This window comes from Convolutriloba macropyga, chromosome 11, assembly GCF_964194025.1.
Source record: "Convolutriloba macropyga chromosome 11, txConMacr16.3, whole genome shotgun sequence".
NCBI classification, from domain to species: domain Eukaryota; kingdom Metazoa; phylum Xenacoelomorpha; order Acoela; family Convolutidae; genus Convolutriloba; species Convolutriloba macropyga.
In genome coordinates, this window is record NC_134478.1 from 57,946,005 (window position 1) to 57,964,012 (window position 18,008).

At 37.1% G+C, this 18,008-nt stretch overlaps 1 protein-coding gene across 1 annotated transcript; it reads right to left on the reverse strand.

The window, feature by feature from the left end:
- Positions 1-1,378: 1,378 nt before the first annotated feature.
- Positions 1,379-16,045, reverse strand: LOC142349435 (GTP cyclohydrolase 1 feedback regulatory protein-like). The gene is made up of 3 exons (XM_075400981.1): positions 15,936-16,045; positions 12,250-12,428; positions 1,379-1,795 (listed from the first exon to the last, which is right to left on the reverse strand). Exons 1-3 carry the CDS (start codon positions 16,013-16,015, stop codon positions 1,623-1,625), a joined length of 432 nt encoding a protein of 143 aa, XP_075257096.1. The 5' UTR covers positions 16,016-16,045; the 3' UTR covers positions 1,379-1,622.
- Between the last annotated feature and the right edge of the window lie 1,963 nt (positions 16,046-18,008).

An 18,008-nucleotide genomic window follows, 5' to 3' on the forward strand; every position in this document is an offset into this window, starting at 1 on the left:
TTAAAATTTTGTCTTCAACTGTCGTTTTTACTTTGTCTTTTTAATCGTATGAAATTTCCCGTACAATGACCGGTTTCACTGGCTTTTCATGGAAAAATAGATGGGCCAATATTCTGATATTAGTAGATAGCTGATGGCTTTCATGACTTTGAAAACAATTGTTTTCGGAAAAAAAAACTTTTTTAACTTCGCAATTTCGTTCCATTTATTGTCTGTTTATTACCTAGTCTCGTTCATTACAAGCCAAATATGACAATATTGCTGTCAAAGGAAGGTTTCAAAGGGATTGGTGTCACAAAATCTATTGTTTTTAAATAATTTGTTATATGTTTACTGGCTTTGACACGGGTTTTTCACACAAAAAATTAAATCAATTTTTGATTTTTGTCATATTCTACGTTATTTTTGGAGAAGTAAGATACATTCTGGATAATTGCAGGTCTCAAGGGCTTCCTTTGGAAAAATAAACAAACCTATTTAATTATTTCATTTTGTATTAATGGCTTTAATGTCTTGGGAATTAATTTTTTTTCGAAAAAAACAAGTATTACTTGATTTGGCCTTTTTTGTCTACTTGTTATCTGGTTTCATTAATGAGAGGTCACATAATAAATTATTAGTGTTCGGAGAAGGTGCAATGGAACTTATTTTGATGGCCAAAGTACGGCTTTACGGCTTCGAAAGCGTTTTCTGGCAAAATTTAACTGATTTTTTGTTTGTTGTCTATTCGTTGTTCTTTTTGTAACCGCATAAAAACTGAATACCGACAGTTCTTAATTACCATCGTTAGAAACACTGGTGATCGTAAACCTATTGGATATTTTGGTTGATTTCTAATGGTTTTCATTAATTTGAAATTAATTGTTTTTAAAAAAAAAATAAGCGAATTTTTCAAATTTACTGTTTTTGTTCTTTATTGTCTTATTGTTACCAAGCCTTATTATGGACTGGTCCCATATCTTTTCTGGTGAAATACAAGTTGTTTTGCTTAGTTTCAGTTTTATCTGACGCTGTTTTGCCTTTGTTATTAAGTTTTGTTTTTTAAAACGGACATAAATTTTTTGATGGAATTAATGTTTGTTGTTGTTGTTTGATTTTGCTATTCGTCTTGACTGGCTTTCTTAATATTGGCATATCTCATGAATCTAATGCATCATTTTTTACTCCACTCAATTATTTGCTTTGGAGGCTATCTTTTCGTTCATACACCAATTTTTTTGAAAAATACTTGAATTTTTGGGGGTTTTCTATCTGTTCCTCATTTGGTAGACAACTATGCCAAAATTGTGGATGAGCGAGGTCGGAATCTTATGTGCAAACGCACATTACCGAGCCTCCTTGTTCATACTTTTATATATGCCTCGATAAAAATTCAGAACAGGTAACTAGCATTTTTATTTATAGCGACTATTAAAATGGAACGATGAATATCAAAATTATTGACATCACATTATGAACTATGGAACCAAACAAATTTTTCCAACACCCGAATTTCAAATTTGTGACCATATCAATCTTTCTGATCCAAAAAAAGTACACTTAAAAGGCAAGACATCATGATGAAATTTTGGCTAGTTTATCACAAGCTTTGATTGTTTTTTGTCCTCGTGTGTCAGAGCAAATCATCCCTGTAAAGTCCAAGAATATCCCCGATCACCTCCAGACACCCCCACCACTTTGAAGCCCAAAGTTCCAAGTGAGTCCAGGACAACCCTGGGAGGGTTTTTCGTAATGTAGACCTTCTGTTCTTTGATCGGACTGTATTCGTTTTCACCTTGATCGGGTATTTTAGCACCTGGTTAATGGACGCAGCTATTTTCATAGTCACAAAAAATAGTTGGTTGATTACAAAATACAAGCCAAATTGATGTTTGGGAGTCTAAATGGACGGAGGCTTAGCGCTTTGCCAAGAGCCTAAGTGCTGCATGTTAGGATAGGGAAAAATTTCAAAAACTATTTTACCGACAAGGGGGAGGGGCAGTACCACCGATAAAAAATATTCGAAATATTTTTGCTGATAGAAACTTTGTCAGAGCTGAAAACAACACTTGAGCAACGTAAAAGAAAAATTGCTCAAACAAAAAGTGACCTTTCGGTCAAGAAGTAAACGGGGCAGTTTGTGCACTACGCTTACTATACTAACGAGAACGACATATCATTTGTTGCAATAATCTGAATCTGTTACGTGATAAAATAAGAAAGAATTTTGATTTCAAGTGCCTCACTCGCCAAAATTGGCGGCTTTTTAAGATCACAACGATTGCATAACTTATTTGAGAAAAAACTAAACTAGCGACGAATACTGAATACCACCAAAAGGTCATACAGATCCGCAATATTGCCTTGCAAATTAAAAAGTTCCGCCACTCTAAAAAAGATTTTGGAAACAATACAAACTCGAATAAAAAATGCGAATAAAAACTTTCTGGATCTATTCTGCCCCCCCCCCCCCCCCCCAGTGTGTTTTACGCCCCCAGTTACAAATTATATGTTGTTATATGGCACGTTACTATGTAAGAAAATAGCACGTGCGCCTGGGGGGCGTACAAAATATAAACTCACTAAGCTGGGGGGCCGAACCAGAATAGATCCAAATTTCTATTTAAAGGCAAAAGTACCGGACCAAAAGAAAAAAATTAGAAACATTATGAGTTGAAAGCAAATGCTTTCCAAATACGCGAAGCCTAATGAACGTTCTCTGGTTTCTTAGACATTTCATGCACAGTATTTAATGTAGTCTTTTCACGCAGTCTGAATTGAAATTGAAATTCCAGAAATGGGGGTTTCAGTAATAGTTTTTTTAAAAAACGAAAACTATTTTCAGACATTTCACATTTTGAAGTCGTCTTGAAAAAGCTGTTTGTTTTTTAAGCAGTACTCTTGATAGAAATTAGCAGTTAGCAGAGTTCAAATATAACTCACAAACGCGGATTCACTATTTTATGCTATGACATTATACAGCATTCTTGTATTCAGAAAATTTTGAAATTGTTAAATTGCCATGTTGAACTTCGATATCTAAAGATTAGCCATTGCCCTTCCATAAAAGCAAGTTTTAATGAACCATTTCATTTGCTTTTCTGGTGTCGCAATTTTCTGGAATAGTTTTAAGTTTTCGAAAAATGTTAAGGAACAATAAATGTTTGAGTTATTTTACTTGCATTTGATGAGTTTGCTTTTCGATATATTAACCAGCAAATTGGACTTAATTTTATTGAAACACAAACGTCCACTTTTAAAAAATAAGTAAAAATGTATGGCAAGGTTAGATACACTCAAACCACCACTTGAACCATCTTGTTCACCACCACTTTCTGAAATAAATTTTGTTGAAGAGATAACTTTCAATTCAATTTCGCTTTGTAGGTGTCAAAACTAGAAAAAATTTAGAGTAACTAGATTATGAGTGACAAAATTAAAAGCTTGAGGTAACTCTACAAAAAAATTACATTCAGTTTTGTATTTTGAGGTGATGTGAAACTTTTTCATTGCATGAGAGGGCCATGTGTTCAAAAAAATCTACAAAAATTCAATCCTCTTTTTGGTTGCAGCTGATATTTTTGGGCAAATTCCTCAAATTTTTCTATCGGCAATTCACAAGGAGCGATAATAGCTCGTTTGAGTTCACCAAGGTTTTTGTCAAGGTTAATGAAATGACAAACAAAATAACAGATTTGTTCAGCTAGTAAATAGAGCCCAGTCATTAGCGCCTTTTTCGGAAAACCCAGAGTTTTAAGTTATTTAGGAAGGGAGAAGGCGTGATTAAAATCTGGTATTGATTTTTAATCAAGTCTCGTTGAGTTCAATAGTGGCACAAACTACCGATGAAACAACTCGTCAGTATCCGATGATTCATTAGAGGCGTCTAAAAGTACCAAATTTTGCTCACTTTTGTAACCACATTTCACTTTTCCTATCATAATACACCGTACGCGTGAAATGTACTTACAAATTTCATGGATGAAAAGGCGGTGCCCAAAATGGGAATTTCAGTCAGTGTATTCCACTTTTTAACACGAAGTTGAAAAAAGGGAATCTAGTTTCCGCCGCAAAATACTTTGTGGAGGCCCGTTCCACAAAAATTGTCGTAATTAGATTTCACTTAATTTGGGAGCACATAGATGGGAGTCACTGCCAAGAACGGAAAGTGGCAAGACACCAAATAGTGACTGAAAATATCTTTTTCCGCCACTGTCGCTATATATGAAGAGTGCCGTAAAAAGGTAGTCTATCCAGTTGCAGTGGGGCCTAAGTTATAAAATTGTTGTAACTGCAACGAGATTTGTTTTAAAACATTACCACACATTTGCTAGCACACTGTCGAGGTTTTTCAACAAATTGGCGTTTGATAAATTCTCGGTGGTGTTTAAAGCCTTGTGGTTATATTCAATAATAAATCACTAATTACTTTGCTATTACATAACTTATAAGACCGAGTAGCATAATTTATAAGACTGAGTAGCTGATTAGACTCCAAAATCTTTTCACTCATTGGAGTATTTCATAAAATAATCCAGAACTTCGCATTTTTATCCCAAAATACTTTCACCCCAGTTTCAGATGTTCTTAGTAACCATGAAGCACCAACAATTTTTTCGTCAATAAAGTAAGCAACTGTTATGCGCAGACTAAGCTGGGTGAGCTAAACTTTGAGAATTTCACAATTTCAAACAAAGTGAAAACCGTAAAAGAACCAAAAAAGTGAAAATAATGAAATCGAAAGATGTAAAAATAATGTGAAACACATAGCCGGCAGATTGCCAGGAAATAACTACGACAACATTTTAGACCTGTAGCCTCAAAATAGGAATGAAAAGACCGAGACCTAAAAAGTTTTGGAAAGAGGGTCTATACAAAATAAATCACTCGTGGCTGAGAACATAGCCAAGAGAACATAGCCCACAGGATCAATCTACAAAAATTTAGGTTAAAAAATTAAAGAAAGTTTAAAGGGAAGCTAGTAGTTACTACAAAAGGGGTGCAAGTATTTTACTGTAGCATGCGATTGGTTTCGCAATGAAAACGAATCTAAACTTATTGAAGCTGAGCTTAAGGAATAACAAAATTGCGTAGGCAGTAAAAATTCAGCGCAGATTCAAAGCAGATACAAATAAATGCGTAGGACGAAAACTATTACTGTGTTCTATTTTTATCCGGATTATCCATCCCCTTAGCGAGGAAACTGTGTATAGCAAATCAGAAACAGCCTCGAATGCAGTCAGCAGAAAAAATTGTTAACAAACTGAACAAAAAAAAACTCACAATATCTTGTCAGCCTAGCACATAAACTCAAGCTAGCACATAAACTCAGCAATAAAATTGTTGAAAAAAATATAGTCTTGAGCAGTATATTTGTTACTGCGTCTTGCCAAAACCAAACACTTGAGCAGTATAACTGTTGAATTGATACTGTGTCTTGATACCAAAAATTTGTCTTGAGCAATATTCTATCTAATATTGTGTCTTGTATCGAAAACGTCTCGAACAGTGAATTCAATTTTCTGTGTCCTGATTTCCAATCTTGAACTCGTGAGTACTCTGCAAAAATCTCAACACACACACACCTAGGATTAAGTTAGAAACCAATTTTGCATAACACTTCTCAGGCATATATTTTTGCCTTAGATTTATTTCATCAAAACAATTGAACTGGTAAACAAATAGACATCCCGCATTGTGTGATCTGTGGACCCAGTTCAGTTGAGAAAAAATCCAAAACTAAGTTAGTTAAATTAGTTAATGCAACAGTAAGTACAGCAGAGCGGATATACAGTTACAAAAGCAAACTGCATAAATGAAGTATCCGGACAGATTTTGTAACCACTCAGAACGAACAGGGCGGTGTAAAACTTTCTTTGTGAAACACAAAGAGAGCAGCCGTTACATTTGGTCCGCCGACCCGGAAAGGGGAATAAACTGCTGTCCAACTCAACAAGTGAAGTGGCAAAAGCATCAACGAATAAAACAAAGCTCAACAGGCAACTCAACGACGCAAAGCCAATTAGGCCAAGTGCATTAACAAAAGCAAATAAACAAAAGTACTTTAGAGATTCGAGCTGCAGTCCAAAAGTATAAACGAAGTGACTTCGTCACAGAGTCGAGACATTTTGCATAGACAGATTAGCAACTGCCAAAAACAACTCGAAGCAACTGCCAAAAACAGCTCAGCTTAACATATTGCGCAAACAACAACCAATTCGAATGCACGACTCAACGGCTATAATTAATTACTCAATAACAATCAGCAACCTAGTTATTGTACTGAAGCAATACAATTATGACGGTGACCTGCGTTCAAGGTCAACACTGCAAGTGGCAATTGAAAAACTGCCCCCAAACTTGAAAGAAAGGTGGTTCTTCTTCGTTGACGAGCGTCAAGAAGATAGACCCGATCTCACTCTCCGTGAAGAGTGGTTAGCTCGAATAACTTTTGTCTATGATTGAATGCCATCAACCAAGAGTGAACAAAAGGAAGATGATCGACCAAAAGCCAACAAGGAAAAACGATTCTTAAAATCGTCAAATGTTAGTGCGAGTTCGAATTCGAACGCAACGAAGCAAATGCAAAACAACAACTGTCAACTAGCGGATGGCACTCAAAAAATACGAAACTGTCCAATATTTAAGAATATGAATGTCACCGATCGCTATGCAGCAGTGAGAAACGAACGCTAATGTTATGAATGTCTGGGGAAAGGGCATGCAATCAAAGATTGTAAAGTCCAACCGTGCGGTATAATTGGATGTACCAAAAAGCAAAACAGACTGCTACACTCAGAAAACCAAATGGACAAGGGTAGTCACGCAGTTAACGTAAGCGCAGCAACAATCAACCAGATTAACCAAGTTACTAGTTTTCTTCAAATAGTTCCGGTATCGGTTCAGAGCGGTGGTAATAGGTTGAATACCTACGCTTTCCTCGATAGTGGGTCAACAGTATTATTCATCGATCAAAGTGTCAAGGATCAACTACAAGCCAAAGGCACGGACGTTACCTTGATCATAGCTGGATTACATGGGACTCAAGATTTAAGGACAGAGAAGGCTCCTATCACAATAAAGGGACTACCTTCAAAGGTGCATTCGATTGAAGCGTTTGCACACCCATCAATCTTGTTGGGAAACACAACATATGATTACAAGGAACTGAGGAACAACTTCAGACACCTGAATGTTCTCACTAACAGAACATTCAACCTGATGGAAGTAGGCATCATACATGGACAAGATGCCTACGAAATTCAACGTCCATTGGACTATAAGATTGGAACACGAAGTGAGCCTTTCGCCGTCTTAACAGAATTAGGATGGGTGGTCAGTGTTGCCATGACAGGCAAGAAAAGTCAAAATGTTTGTCACTCTGCCTGCACAGAAGATGTGAAAGTGGCAGAAAATATCCAATTATGGTGGGACATAGAAACGTATACTTCCAAAATAAATGTTGTAAGTCAATCAAAGAAAGCGCAGCAAGCTCAGAAGTTACTAGAGAGCACAACAAAGTTTACAGGCTAGCGGTACGAAGTGGGCATGCTCTGGGGTGAAACAGAACCCAATCTTCCAAACAACTGCGGCTCGGCCCTTGGTCAGTTCTACTCACTGGAACGAAGATTCCAACGAGACCCAAATTAAAAGAATTGTATCAACAGTCAATTGATACAGATGTTAAAAAGGGATTTGTTAAGATCCTTGGTAAATCGGAAATCAAAGACACTTTCGGAGAGGAATGGTATTTTACACACTATCCAGTAATAAACCCCAAAAAACCCGGTAATGTTCGCATTGTTTGCAACGCTGCAGCAAAATACAAGGATATATGCCTGAATGACAAGTTGTTAGCCGGACCCGATCTGCTACAAGGATTGATCGGAACAATATTCAGATTTTGAGAAGGACCAATAGCCCTAACCGCAGATATTAAATCAATGTTTCTGCAAGTGCAAGTTCCTGAACGGGATAAAAGCTGCTTGAGATTCCTGTGGCGACCAACAATGAACGAACATGTGCAAATTTACGAGTATCAACGTCATGTTTTCGAAGCAAAGAGTTCACCAACATGTGCCACCTACGTTCTGAAGGGAGTAGCCAACGATAACGAGGACGAGTTCCCAATTGCAGCTAAAACAATCCAAAACAACTTCTACATGGCCAATTTCATCAAGTCAGTCGAAACACATGAATCAAAGTTTTCAAACAACTGCAACCTCTTCTCTCAAAACATGGATTTGAACTGAAAAAGTGGATCACCAACAGCGACGTGGTAACCAACGCAATGCCAGAGGACTTGAGATCAATTAGCAACACAAAGCAGGTTGAAGTAGAACCCGGCAAGGAATGTTCATCCGTGCTTGGGCTTCAGTGGACGATTACCGATGAATCTACAGGTTTGTAGAGGTACAAGCCAAGAAGTTGAGAACCCAATCACCCAAAGGAAGGTCTTATCTCTAGTTTATCCAGTGTTTGATCCTATTGGACTGTTTGCAGCATTCAGTGTTCATATGAGACGACTCCTGAAGAGCATCTGGACAAAAAATGGACAACATTGGGACAACTCAGTGGAACCTAACGAAGAACAGGAGTTTTCGAAATGGAAGGCGCAGCTTCCAGAAGTAGCAGAATCCAGCATTGATAGAAGATACTTCAGCACAGCCAAGGACAAATGGGAACTTCATGTGTTTGCCGACACATCTGAAGACACAATGTGCGCAGTGGCATACCTACGTTCAAAGCCCAAAGAATACTTAGCAGACTTAGCATTTGTAATCGGAAAGTGCAGAGTTGCACCGATGCGACACCTTTACATACCACGCTTGGAACTACCAGCAGCAGTGATGGTGGTGAGACTTGAAGAACAGATAGTGAAGGAACACGAAACGAAGATTCACAGTTGTAACTTTTGGACAGACTCCACTACTGTTCTGCAATGGATTCATAGCTCCCACCGTAAGCAACAGGTGTTTGTTGCAAACAGATTGGCTGAGATTTTGGATACAACTAATGTCTAACAGTGGAATCATGTGAGTGGTATTAACAATCCAGCTGACATCGGGGCACGAGCGATCAATGTTGACGGACTTAAGAGAAGTGAATGGCTCACTGGGCCGGTCTGGTTGAAGCAACGAGCGAAGGAATGGCCTGAACAGGGTGAATTTAACATTTGCTTCAGACGAAAAAAACGACCAAATGGTCTTCTCAGCAAAGGTTGAAGAGAAGAAGCCGATGATTCAGTGGGAACGATTCAGCGATTTCAATCGACTTGTAAATACAATGGCATACGTACAGCGCGTATTTAGAAAACACAAACCGGCAACAAAAACACTAAGTGTTGAAGAAAGAGAGGGTGCACAAGCAGGTATCTTCAGACTACAGCAGCAAGAACAGTTTGCTAAAGAGATGAAATCTCAAGGCTGAAAAGGAAATTCTAAAAAAACAGCAAAATCCTCCAGTTTTCACAATTCATACACCCGCAAGGACTTATTCGAGCTCAAGGCAGAATAGGTAAAAGTCAATTGAACTTCGAAAACAAGCATCCAATACTGTTACATTGGAAGCACCCTGTGGTTGAATTACGCTTGAAAATAAACATAAGAATAGTCATCACGAATGTACTGAACATGTCAGAAACAAAGTTTAGCAGAAATTCTGGATCCTAGGCATACCAAATGCTTTGAGATCGATCAAAAACAAATGCATTAGATGTCGAAAGGGAAGAGCCCAAACAAAGGCACCAGTAATGGCAGATCTACCGGAAGAACGATTAGTCGCATCAACAGCGTTCTGGAATGTGGGCGTAGACTATTTCGGACCATTCACAGTAAAGATTGGTCGAAGAAACGAAAAGCGTTGGTGCTGTCTAATCACATGCCTTACTGTACGAGCGGTACATATAGAGATTGTACTAAAACTAGACACTGATAGTTGTCTGAACGCAATTCTGCGATTCATTGCTCGAAGAGGCAAACCGGTCAAAATGAAGTGATAACGGGACGAACTTCGTTGGAGCTGAAAAAGAATTGGCAGAGTATATAGCAGCATGGAACAAGGAGCAAATTGAAGAACATCTGATTCAGCAAGGTATCAGATGGAAGTTTAAGCCAGCTGCAGCACCACACTTTGGAGGAGTGTGGGAAAGACTGTTTAGGAGTTGCAAGAAGGCAATGTACGCAGTGCTGGGCAATCGATCAGTCACGGAAGATGTTTTGTCAACCACGATGTGTCTTGTTCAACAAACGCTGAATGCTAGACCGCTGACACCGGTCAGTTCTGATGCTACCGATTTAGAAGTTATTACTCCAAGCCGTTTCCTGCTTGGCAACAAGAACCTTAGTTTACCGTATCCATCAGGTGCAGACCAATTTGTTGATCATAGAAAGCTCTTCCGAAAAACTTAAGCTTACGCAGACATCATCTGGAACAGATTCCGTAAAGAGTACTTGCCAACGTTGAACAGTCGAAGGAAAAGGCAGACAACAACGGATAGAAGTCTGCAGCAGGGTGATCTTGAGTGGTTAGTGGAAGACAGTGACAAAAGTGGATATTGCAATCTGGGTCGAATAACCGAAACCTTTGAAGGTTCCGACGGAGTGATTCGATCAGCGAAAATCCGAACGAAAGATGGATACTACAAGAAGCCAGTAGTGAAGCTCGCTCCAGTACTACCAACTGGCGAGGATGTTTTCACAAAGGAAAACAAGGCCGGCGATGTTGTAGCTGAGCTTAAGGAATAACAAAATTGCGTAGGAGGTAAAAATTCAGCGCAGATTCAAAGCAGATCCAAATAAATGCGTAGGACGAAAACTATTAGTGTGTTCTGTTTTTATCCGGATTATCCATCCCCTTAGCGAGGAAACTGTGTATAGCAAATCAAAAACAGCCTCGAATGCCGTCAGCAGAAAAAATTGTTAACAAACTGAACAAAAATAAGAACTCACAATATCTTGTCAGCCTAGCACATAAATTCAAGCTAGCACATAAACTCAGCAATAAAATTGTTGAAATAATATAGTCTTGAGCAGTATATTTGTTACTGCGTCTTGCCAAAACCAAACACTTGAGCAGTATAACTGTTGAATTGATACTGTGTCTTGATACCAAAAATTTGTCTTGAGCAATATTCTATCTAATATTGTGTCTTGTATCGAAAACGTCTCGAACAGTGAATTCAATTTTCTGTGTCCTGATTTCCAATCTTGAACTCGTGAGTACTCTGCAAAAATCTCAACACACACACACCTAGGATTAAGTTAGAAACCAATTTTGCATAACACTTCTCAGGCATATATTTTTGCCTTAGATTTATTTCATCAAAACGATTGAACTGGTAAACAAATAGAGATCCCGTATTGTGTGATCTGTGGACCCAGTACAATTGAGAAAAAATCCAAAACTAAGTTAATGCAACGGTAGGTACAGCAGTGCGGATATACAGTTACAAAAGCAAACTGCAAAAACGAAGTATCCGGACAGATTTTGTAACCACTCAGAACGAACTGGGCGGTGTAAAACTTTCTTTGTGAAACAAGGAGAGCAGCCGCTACAAAACTTGTTATAAATCAATTGAACAACACATGCAGGAAGAAAGCAAAAATCCGTCTCAAAGTAAACTTACCTAGTCTTTTTAGGCCAAAACAGTTAATTGCATAAAAAACCGTCCACTGAAACGGGGACAATTTTTGAAAAACTCTGAAATGCCAGATAACAAAACACATTTTTCTCTGTTTTTGTCACTTTGATTCAACAAAAGGTAATCGCCAAACATTCCAAACGGATTCTACTAAATTGCTCAATTGAAGCAAGGAAAAAAATCAATTCGTATAATGAGACCTCTGAAAATTACCCCGACAATTTAAGGATAACTTAGCTTTAATAAAGACAAATTGAAATTGGATAACCCTTCACAAAAATACTAATTATATTACTTCAGCAAGAGCGGTATATTATACAGCTCCGCCTAAAGAGGCCAACAGCAAAATCGGTAGGAGTGCAGAAAAAATTAAGGCTAAAAAGATAAACAAAACAGAATATTTTTTCTTTTAAAAAATGATAATGGGGCTAAATAACTTTAAACTGCTTCTAGACAATTGACACGTTCCAGTAAAATTAGGCAAACAACAATTAATGACAATTAAGTCCTGTTAGATTCTAAAAACTATATCCCTAATAACAGGACGTAAAAAAATTAACAACTGCTGCGCTCAGTTATCGAAGCTAATAACAAATTTTAATTTAAAACTGTATAATAAAAATAGCTGCCTAAGAATTCCATGAGGCCTTTGTCAGAATCGTGATCACCACAGATAGTTGGACCTCTTATAGCGTCATAACTCTGAATAATGACATATTTCATATTTTCTTCACTTCTCGTTGCTTCTTCCTCCTCTTCGCCCGTGCTGTTCTCCCCTATTTCAATATTATCCCTCCGGATGTGATTACTGTACGAATTAGGTGTGACTGTTTCCAGTATAAAACCCTTGTTCTCAATCCACGAGTGTTAAAAAACGGATGTCTATTCTACATCCCGCCCGTACTTTTTTCGATCCCTAGTTGAAAATCAAAATAACACGTAATTTAAACAAGGAGGCTCGGCAATGTGCGTACGGACATAATGTTCCGACGCCGCTCATCCACATTCTTGACTTAATTGGCTACCAAATGACGAAGAGATGGAAAACTTTCAAAAACATACACATCGTTCAATAAACAACCAAAGAAATACGATAATGCCACGCTAGAGGGCCGATGAAAAATTTTGATAATAGGACTACTAGAAAGGAGAAAAATTAAAAACAAACAACAAACATTATTTACGACCAAAACTATAAAAAAATCTATAAAATATAATGACCAAATCTGTAATAGAAAAATCATAACAAAATCAAACTCGCATCAGATAAAAACCAAAACAATTAAACCTATACTTCATTAGAAAAGATATGGGATCTATCCCCAATGCGACTGGTTAACAAGTAGACAAAAAAGAGCAAATACGTGCGAAGTTCAAAAATAACTTTCCATTTTTGAAAACAATTAATTTCACAGTTATTATTGTCATAAGACATCAAATGAAACCACTAAAATGTTCAATTATATCTAAATAAGAAGCAATTGAGACACGTCATTATGCAATGTTCGTTGGCGCAAAAATTCAAAGACAATGGGACCAACTGTTATTGTTATAATTTAAAAATACTTTGAAATAAACAAATAAATAAAAATCTAACATTTTATGAAATCTCGTAGTACCAATAGTAACAAAGCCGAGAAACAAATGTAGATAAAAGCCTCATAAATAATAGCCCACTGGAAACGGGTTGTGACCTGTGTTTACAGAGACTGAGTTACAAATCGACCGAAAAACTTTAAAAAAGACAAAGCTCAAAAACCTAAAATTTTTTTTGAAAACAGATAAATTCAAAAGTTACAACAGACTTAGGGTTAACACAAAAAGCGACAGATTAAATTTCAACACCCCAGGAAGCCAATTGATCCTGTTAATAATGAGACTATGTCACGTGCCCAAAAAAAAACAAATTCATAAAGAAGCCAAAACTTCAGACAATTTTACAACATGACACTGTTTAAGGCACTATTATTATAAGCTGTTACCTGCAAGAACTGTAATTCTTCATTTTTCCCTTCATCTTAACATCAACGAGTCTTCCTTATAAAAGGACTACTTAGACATGACAACAAAAAAAACTCAAAAATTGAACAATGGAAATCTCGAAATTTTTTCTATGAAACTATATGGGCGAAGCAATCAGTCAAAACGCACAACCAAGCCCGGGAAAAATGTTTGAATCAACAAAAATAATTGAGACTCCTAATGAGTGAGATTGAATTACATGGTGACGAAAATAAAAGCAAAAACGAGACTGATGAAACAAACTTTTTTAAATTTAATTCGAAATTCGTTAAAACAAACAGCTATATACTGAAATATTTAACTCGGTAGAGTTATACATCTTGGGAAAGCAATTAATATCTATTGCTATCGGGTATATGGCGTACAACAAGGAAAAGAAAGACAAACTTAGGCAAAATCAAAAACCCACAGAGTTTTGCGAGATAACTGTGTCTCAGCCCAAAAAGCATAAACTATTCATTAAAAACAATTAACATATGCAGACACGCATTTTCCCAACGTTGTGAATTTTTCTACAATGTTTTCCTTTAATTGGACTTGTCAAAAATGTGATACATTGACAAGGAATCAAAATGAACTCATAAAATATGCAATAATTATTTAAAAAAATAAAAAGAAAAATTGAAAACGCGTAGTAGCAAAATAAAGAAATCATTAGTTGAAAATAAAATGGTGATCGACATTAATTTATACAACACAGGAAATCTGTTTCCGCCTGTTTTTTTTTGAGATTGCGCCCGAAGTTCAGAGAAATAAAAAAAACAGTGGCAAAGTTCAAAAATTCACCGATATTTTCTCAAAAAAATATATTCAAAGTCGTAACCGTCAAGGTTCTTTTATACCTTCTCAAGAATAACTGGATCTTTGATTGGGGATGTTAAGTCATTGAACTACAAAAATGATAAGAAATGAAAACAAAACGCAAGAAGTCCACAAAAATTTTACGAAAACAATTGTTCAGAGCCATAAAAACCGTGCGCTTAATTCTGAAACGATAATATAATCTCAGTGGGTCTCGTTTATTGTAAACAGTGTCTGTCATTAATTGAGCCCTGATTTGAAATTCTTGTCCGTAATTTACATAAACATTTACATAGCGGAAATTTTTTGAAAAAAGGTCGCGCCCCATTAAAATATAACAATTTTTTATCATGAGGATTCATGGTGAGATCAAGATCAGCGCAGATGTTAATGAGCCTCTAAAAAAAACTCAATAGTTGAAATGGTTGGTTGCGGAATAGATCAATTCTACACAAAATTTTTTAAATTGTCAAAAATAAATAATGCATTTTGTATAATTACCGACTTTGAATTTGCAAAATTTTGGTAAAAAATTATAAGTCCAAAAGACTCTTTATGCCAGCGGGAGTACAACTAGCTCTTTTTTGAGATTAGGAAGAATATTGCCTCAGTTTAAAGGAGTGCACTTCCATCAAATTTAGAGCATGTGGGCTAAAAAAGCCATTTTTTCGACGAAAAAAGTCCGAATTTTGAAAAATTTAGCATAAATTCTAGTCAAAAAACTCGGATACAACAATTCAGCAATCCTCCTCTATCTTTAGAGATAAAATCAATTTCACTACAATTAAAAACTTTAACACATTTTAGCAATATTGACAAAAATTTGGTCAAAATTGACGAAAATTTGGTCAAAATGTGAAAAAAAAACAGCTGAATTACGTCTAATATTCACAAAACTTTAAACCTCGATAACTCCCTAAAAAGGCAAACAATGAAAAAATCTTTTTAATTCCATATTCTACGCTGGACGGGCTTTCTACTGATACCATTCACAACTCTCTACGATTATTATATCGATCAGCCAAAATTGTCAGAACAAAAAAAACCCATTTGAGTATATAGTTCCTCCCCCCTCAGAGAGGGGTCGGAACAAATATCTGTATAGTTTCTGTTATCCCCTAAGTAAATATGCCAACCTTACATTTAGTTTGCGGCTTCACGGCACGTTACTGTGCGCCGAAATTACGCCCGATTGGGGTTCCAAATAATATGCATTAACTACGGTTCTGGTGCTGGGCGCAACGAAGCTATCCCGAAGCTATGAGAGTGCGATGAGAATTGCTAAAGAAAAGGGGATCTTTTCCATTCCCGACCCGACCCCCCCCCCCCACACACCAGTACCCTATACTCCCCTCAGTTACAGAGCACGTACCATTACATAGTAAATGATTATGTTAAAATATGGTAGGTGCGTTTGAGGGGTGCAAATAATATGCGCCCACTAAGCTGCTGGCACAGATCCATAAAAAGGAACAGTAGGTGGAAACAGTCCCGATTGCTGTTTTGATTAGCTGCTCTTCTGTTATTATTGCGCGGACTCATTCCCGGTGATTCATCGTTGGCACTCGGCATCACAGGGTACCATGTACATTTATCAAACAACAATCTGAAAAATTTACATCATACCAATATATCAAAAGAGTTGTAACCCCCCCCCCCCCGTTACAGAGCACGTTCTAAATCGTCATGTAAAATATAAAAATATGACACGTTTGGTGGGTGCAAAAAATATGGATCGCCTAAATTTGGGGCGAGAAACTGCTACTTGCCTTATCTACAGAACCAAGCTAATTGCACTAAGTACACGTTGAAAAACGCACTCGCATGTTTTAGAACCACAGACCTCTGTGCCGCCAAATTCTAGGGCTCTTTTCGGTTTGTGCGCCCCAGCTTAGTGGGCGCATATTATTTGCACCCCCAGACGCACGTGCCATATTTTTTCAATGATTTAATATGTAATGACACGTGTTCCGTATCTGGGGGTGCATAACGTACTGGGGGCACAAACAGAAAAGATAACCGAAATCTAAACTAACGCTTTAATGCCCTATCGGAGCAAATTACAGCAGACACTCCTTTTCCAAAAAAAGTTGACACCCATTACACAGTTCAGGATTTTGGGTCTGTAGTCACAGAAAATTTCAATATTCATAAGATGTAGTAATGGTTGAATTGGCAAAGCATAGAGATCGGCGAAATTTCAGGAAAAACGGTATTTCTCAATTGAACGAACGACAAAGAGTACATCCCCCCACCAAGTTAGTGGACATATATCTTTTACGGGTTGCTATATAGTATTTTATTGATCTTTTCCGTTTGTGCCCCCCAGCTTAGAGAGTGCGTATTATTTGCACCCCACAGACGCACGCGCTATATTTTTACATAATGATTCAATATTTACTGACGATTGCTCTGTATTTGGGGGGAGCATAACGTACTGGGGGGTACAAATGGAAAAGATTCGAAAGCCTTGTTTTTAGCACTTCCATAATAGCGAAAGCAAAAACGCACACTTTCAAATTTTGAACTTGACACTGCTTTCAAAACTATTTATTAATAGTTTCAGTCGGCTTCAGGTCGCATTTCAATCCACTAATGACTTGATATGTCTAAAAAGAACTTGTCTGTCATACACAAAACTTCACAACCATTCACCAAAATTGCTGCAACTGTCAAATTGCTGCAACTGTCTCTTTTCCGTTTGTGCCCCCAGCTTAGTGGGTGCACAATTTTTGCACCCCCCAGACACACGTGCTATTTTTTTTAATAAAGATTTACTATGTAATGGCATGTCCTCCGAGACGGGGGGTGCTTAACGCTCTGGGAGGGGGGCTGAAACGGAAAAAAAAATCGATTCTAGACTTTCCTATAGATTAGATTTTTCGTATAGATTGGATCAGATTTAAATTCCGTCATCATTTTTAAACTTGCAAAGGGTGTGTTTCACGCAATAATTTATTCCCGGTAGTTTTAGTACGGTAGTTTCATTTTTTAGCAGCACTTGAATTGATAGACCCTTACATTTTGACCCAAGAAAAGTTGCCTTACATTTTGACCCAAGAAATTTAAGTGAAAACAATTTTGGAATATATTTTGTTCTTCCCAGTCCCATGCAAAATTAATGAGGGTCGAACTTCATTATTTTTTCAAGTTAATTTTCTCAACAAATTGTCTGTTTAAACAAAGCTGTCAGTTATGATTCAACGATTCCCAACATAGTTGACAAATAACGTTTATGCCGCTAACGCTCGCTTATCATCTAGTACATATAGTAACGTAATATACAGCAGCAGTTTACTTGCAAGTGAATCATAAGCGCTCGTGGAAACAGACGACCCAAAGTGGAAAAAAATAGGTCACAAAATTTTGTTTTTTTTTTAGGATAGAACCCAAATCTGAAAAAATACTTCAACGTTCCAGTACACAAGAAATCACAGAGTAAAATTATTACTTGAATACACACTAATTTGAAAATTTGGACAAGTGATCTAAGAAATTAGCGAATAGCTTTTGATGCCTCATTGATCACCATCTAGCTTCATTTCATCGACACATTTAAACGTTT

Coding starts and splice junctions, on each gene's coding strand:
- LOC142349435 (XM_075400981.1), bottom strand. CDS start 16,015: ATGCCGAGTGCCAACGATGAATCACCGGGAATGAGTCCGCGCAATAAT. Junction 12,429..15,935: donor GCTAATCAAAACAGCAATCG/GGACTGTTTCCA, acceptor TAATTCGTACAG/TAATCACATCCGGAGGGATA. Junction 1,796..12,249: donor AGGCCTCATGGAATTCTTAG/GCAGCTATTTTT, acceptor TCCATTAACCAG/GTGCTAAAATACCCGATCAA.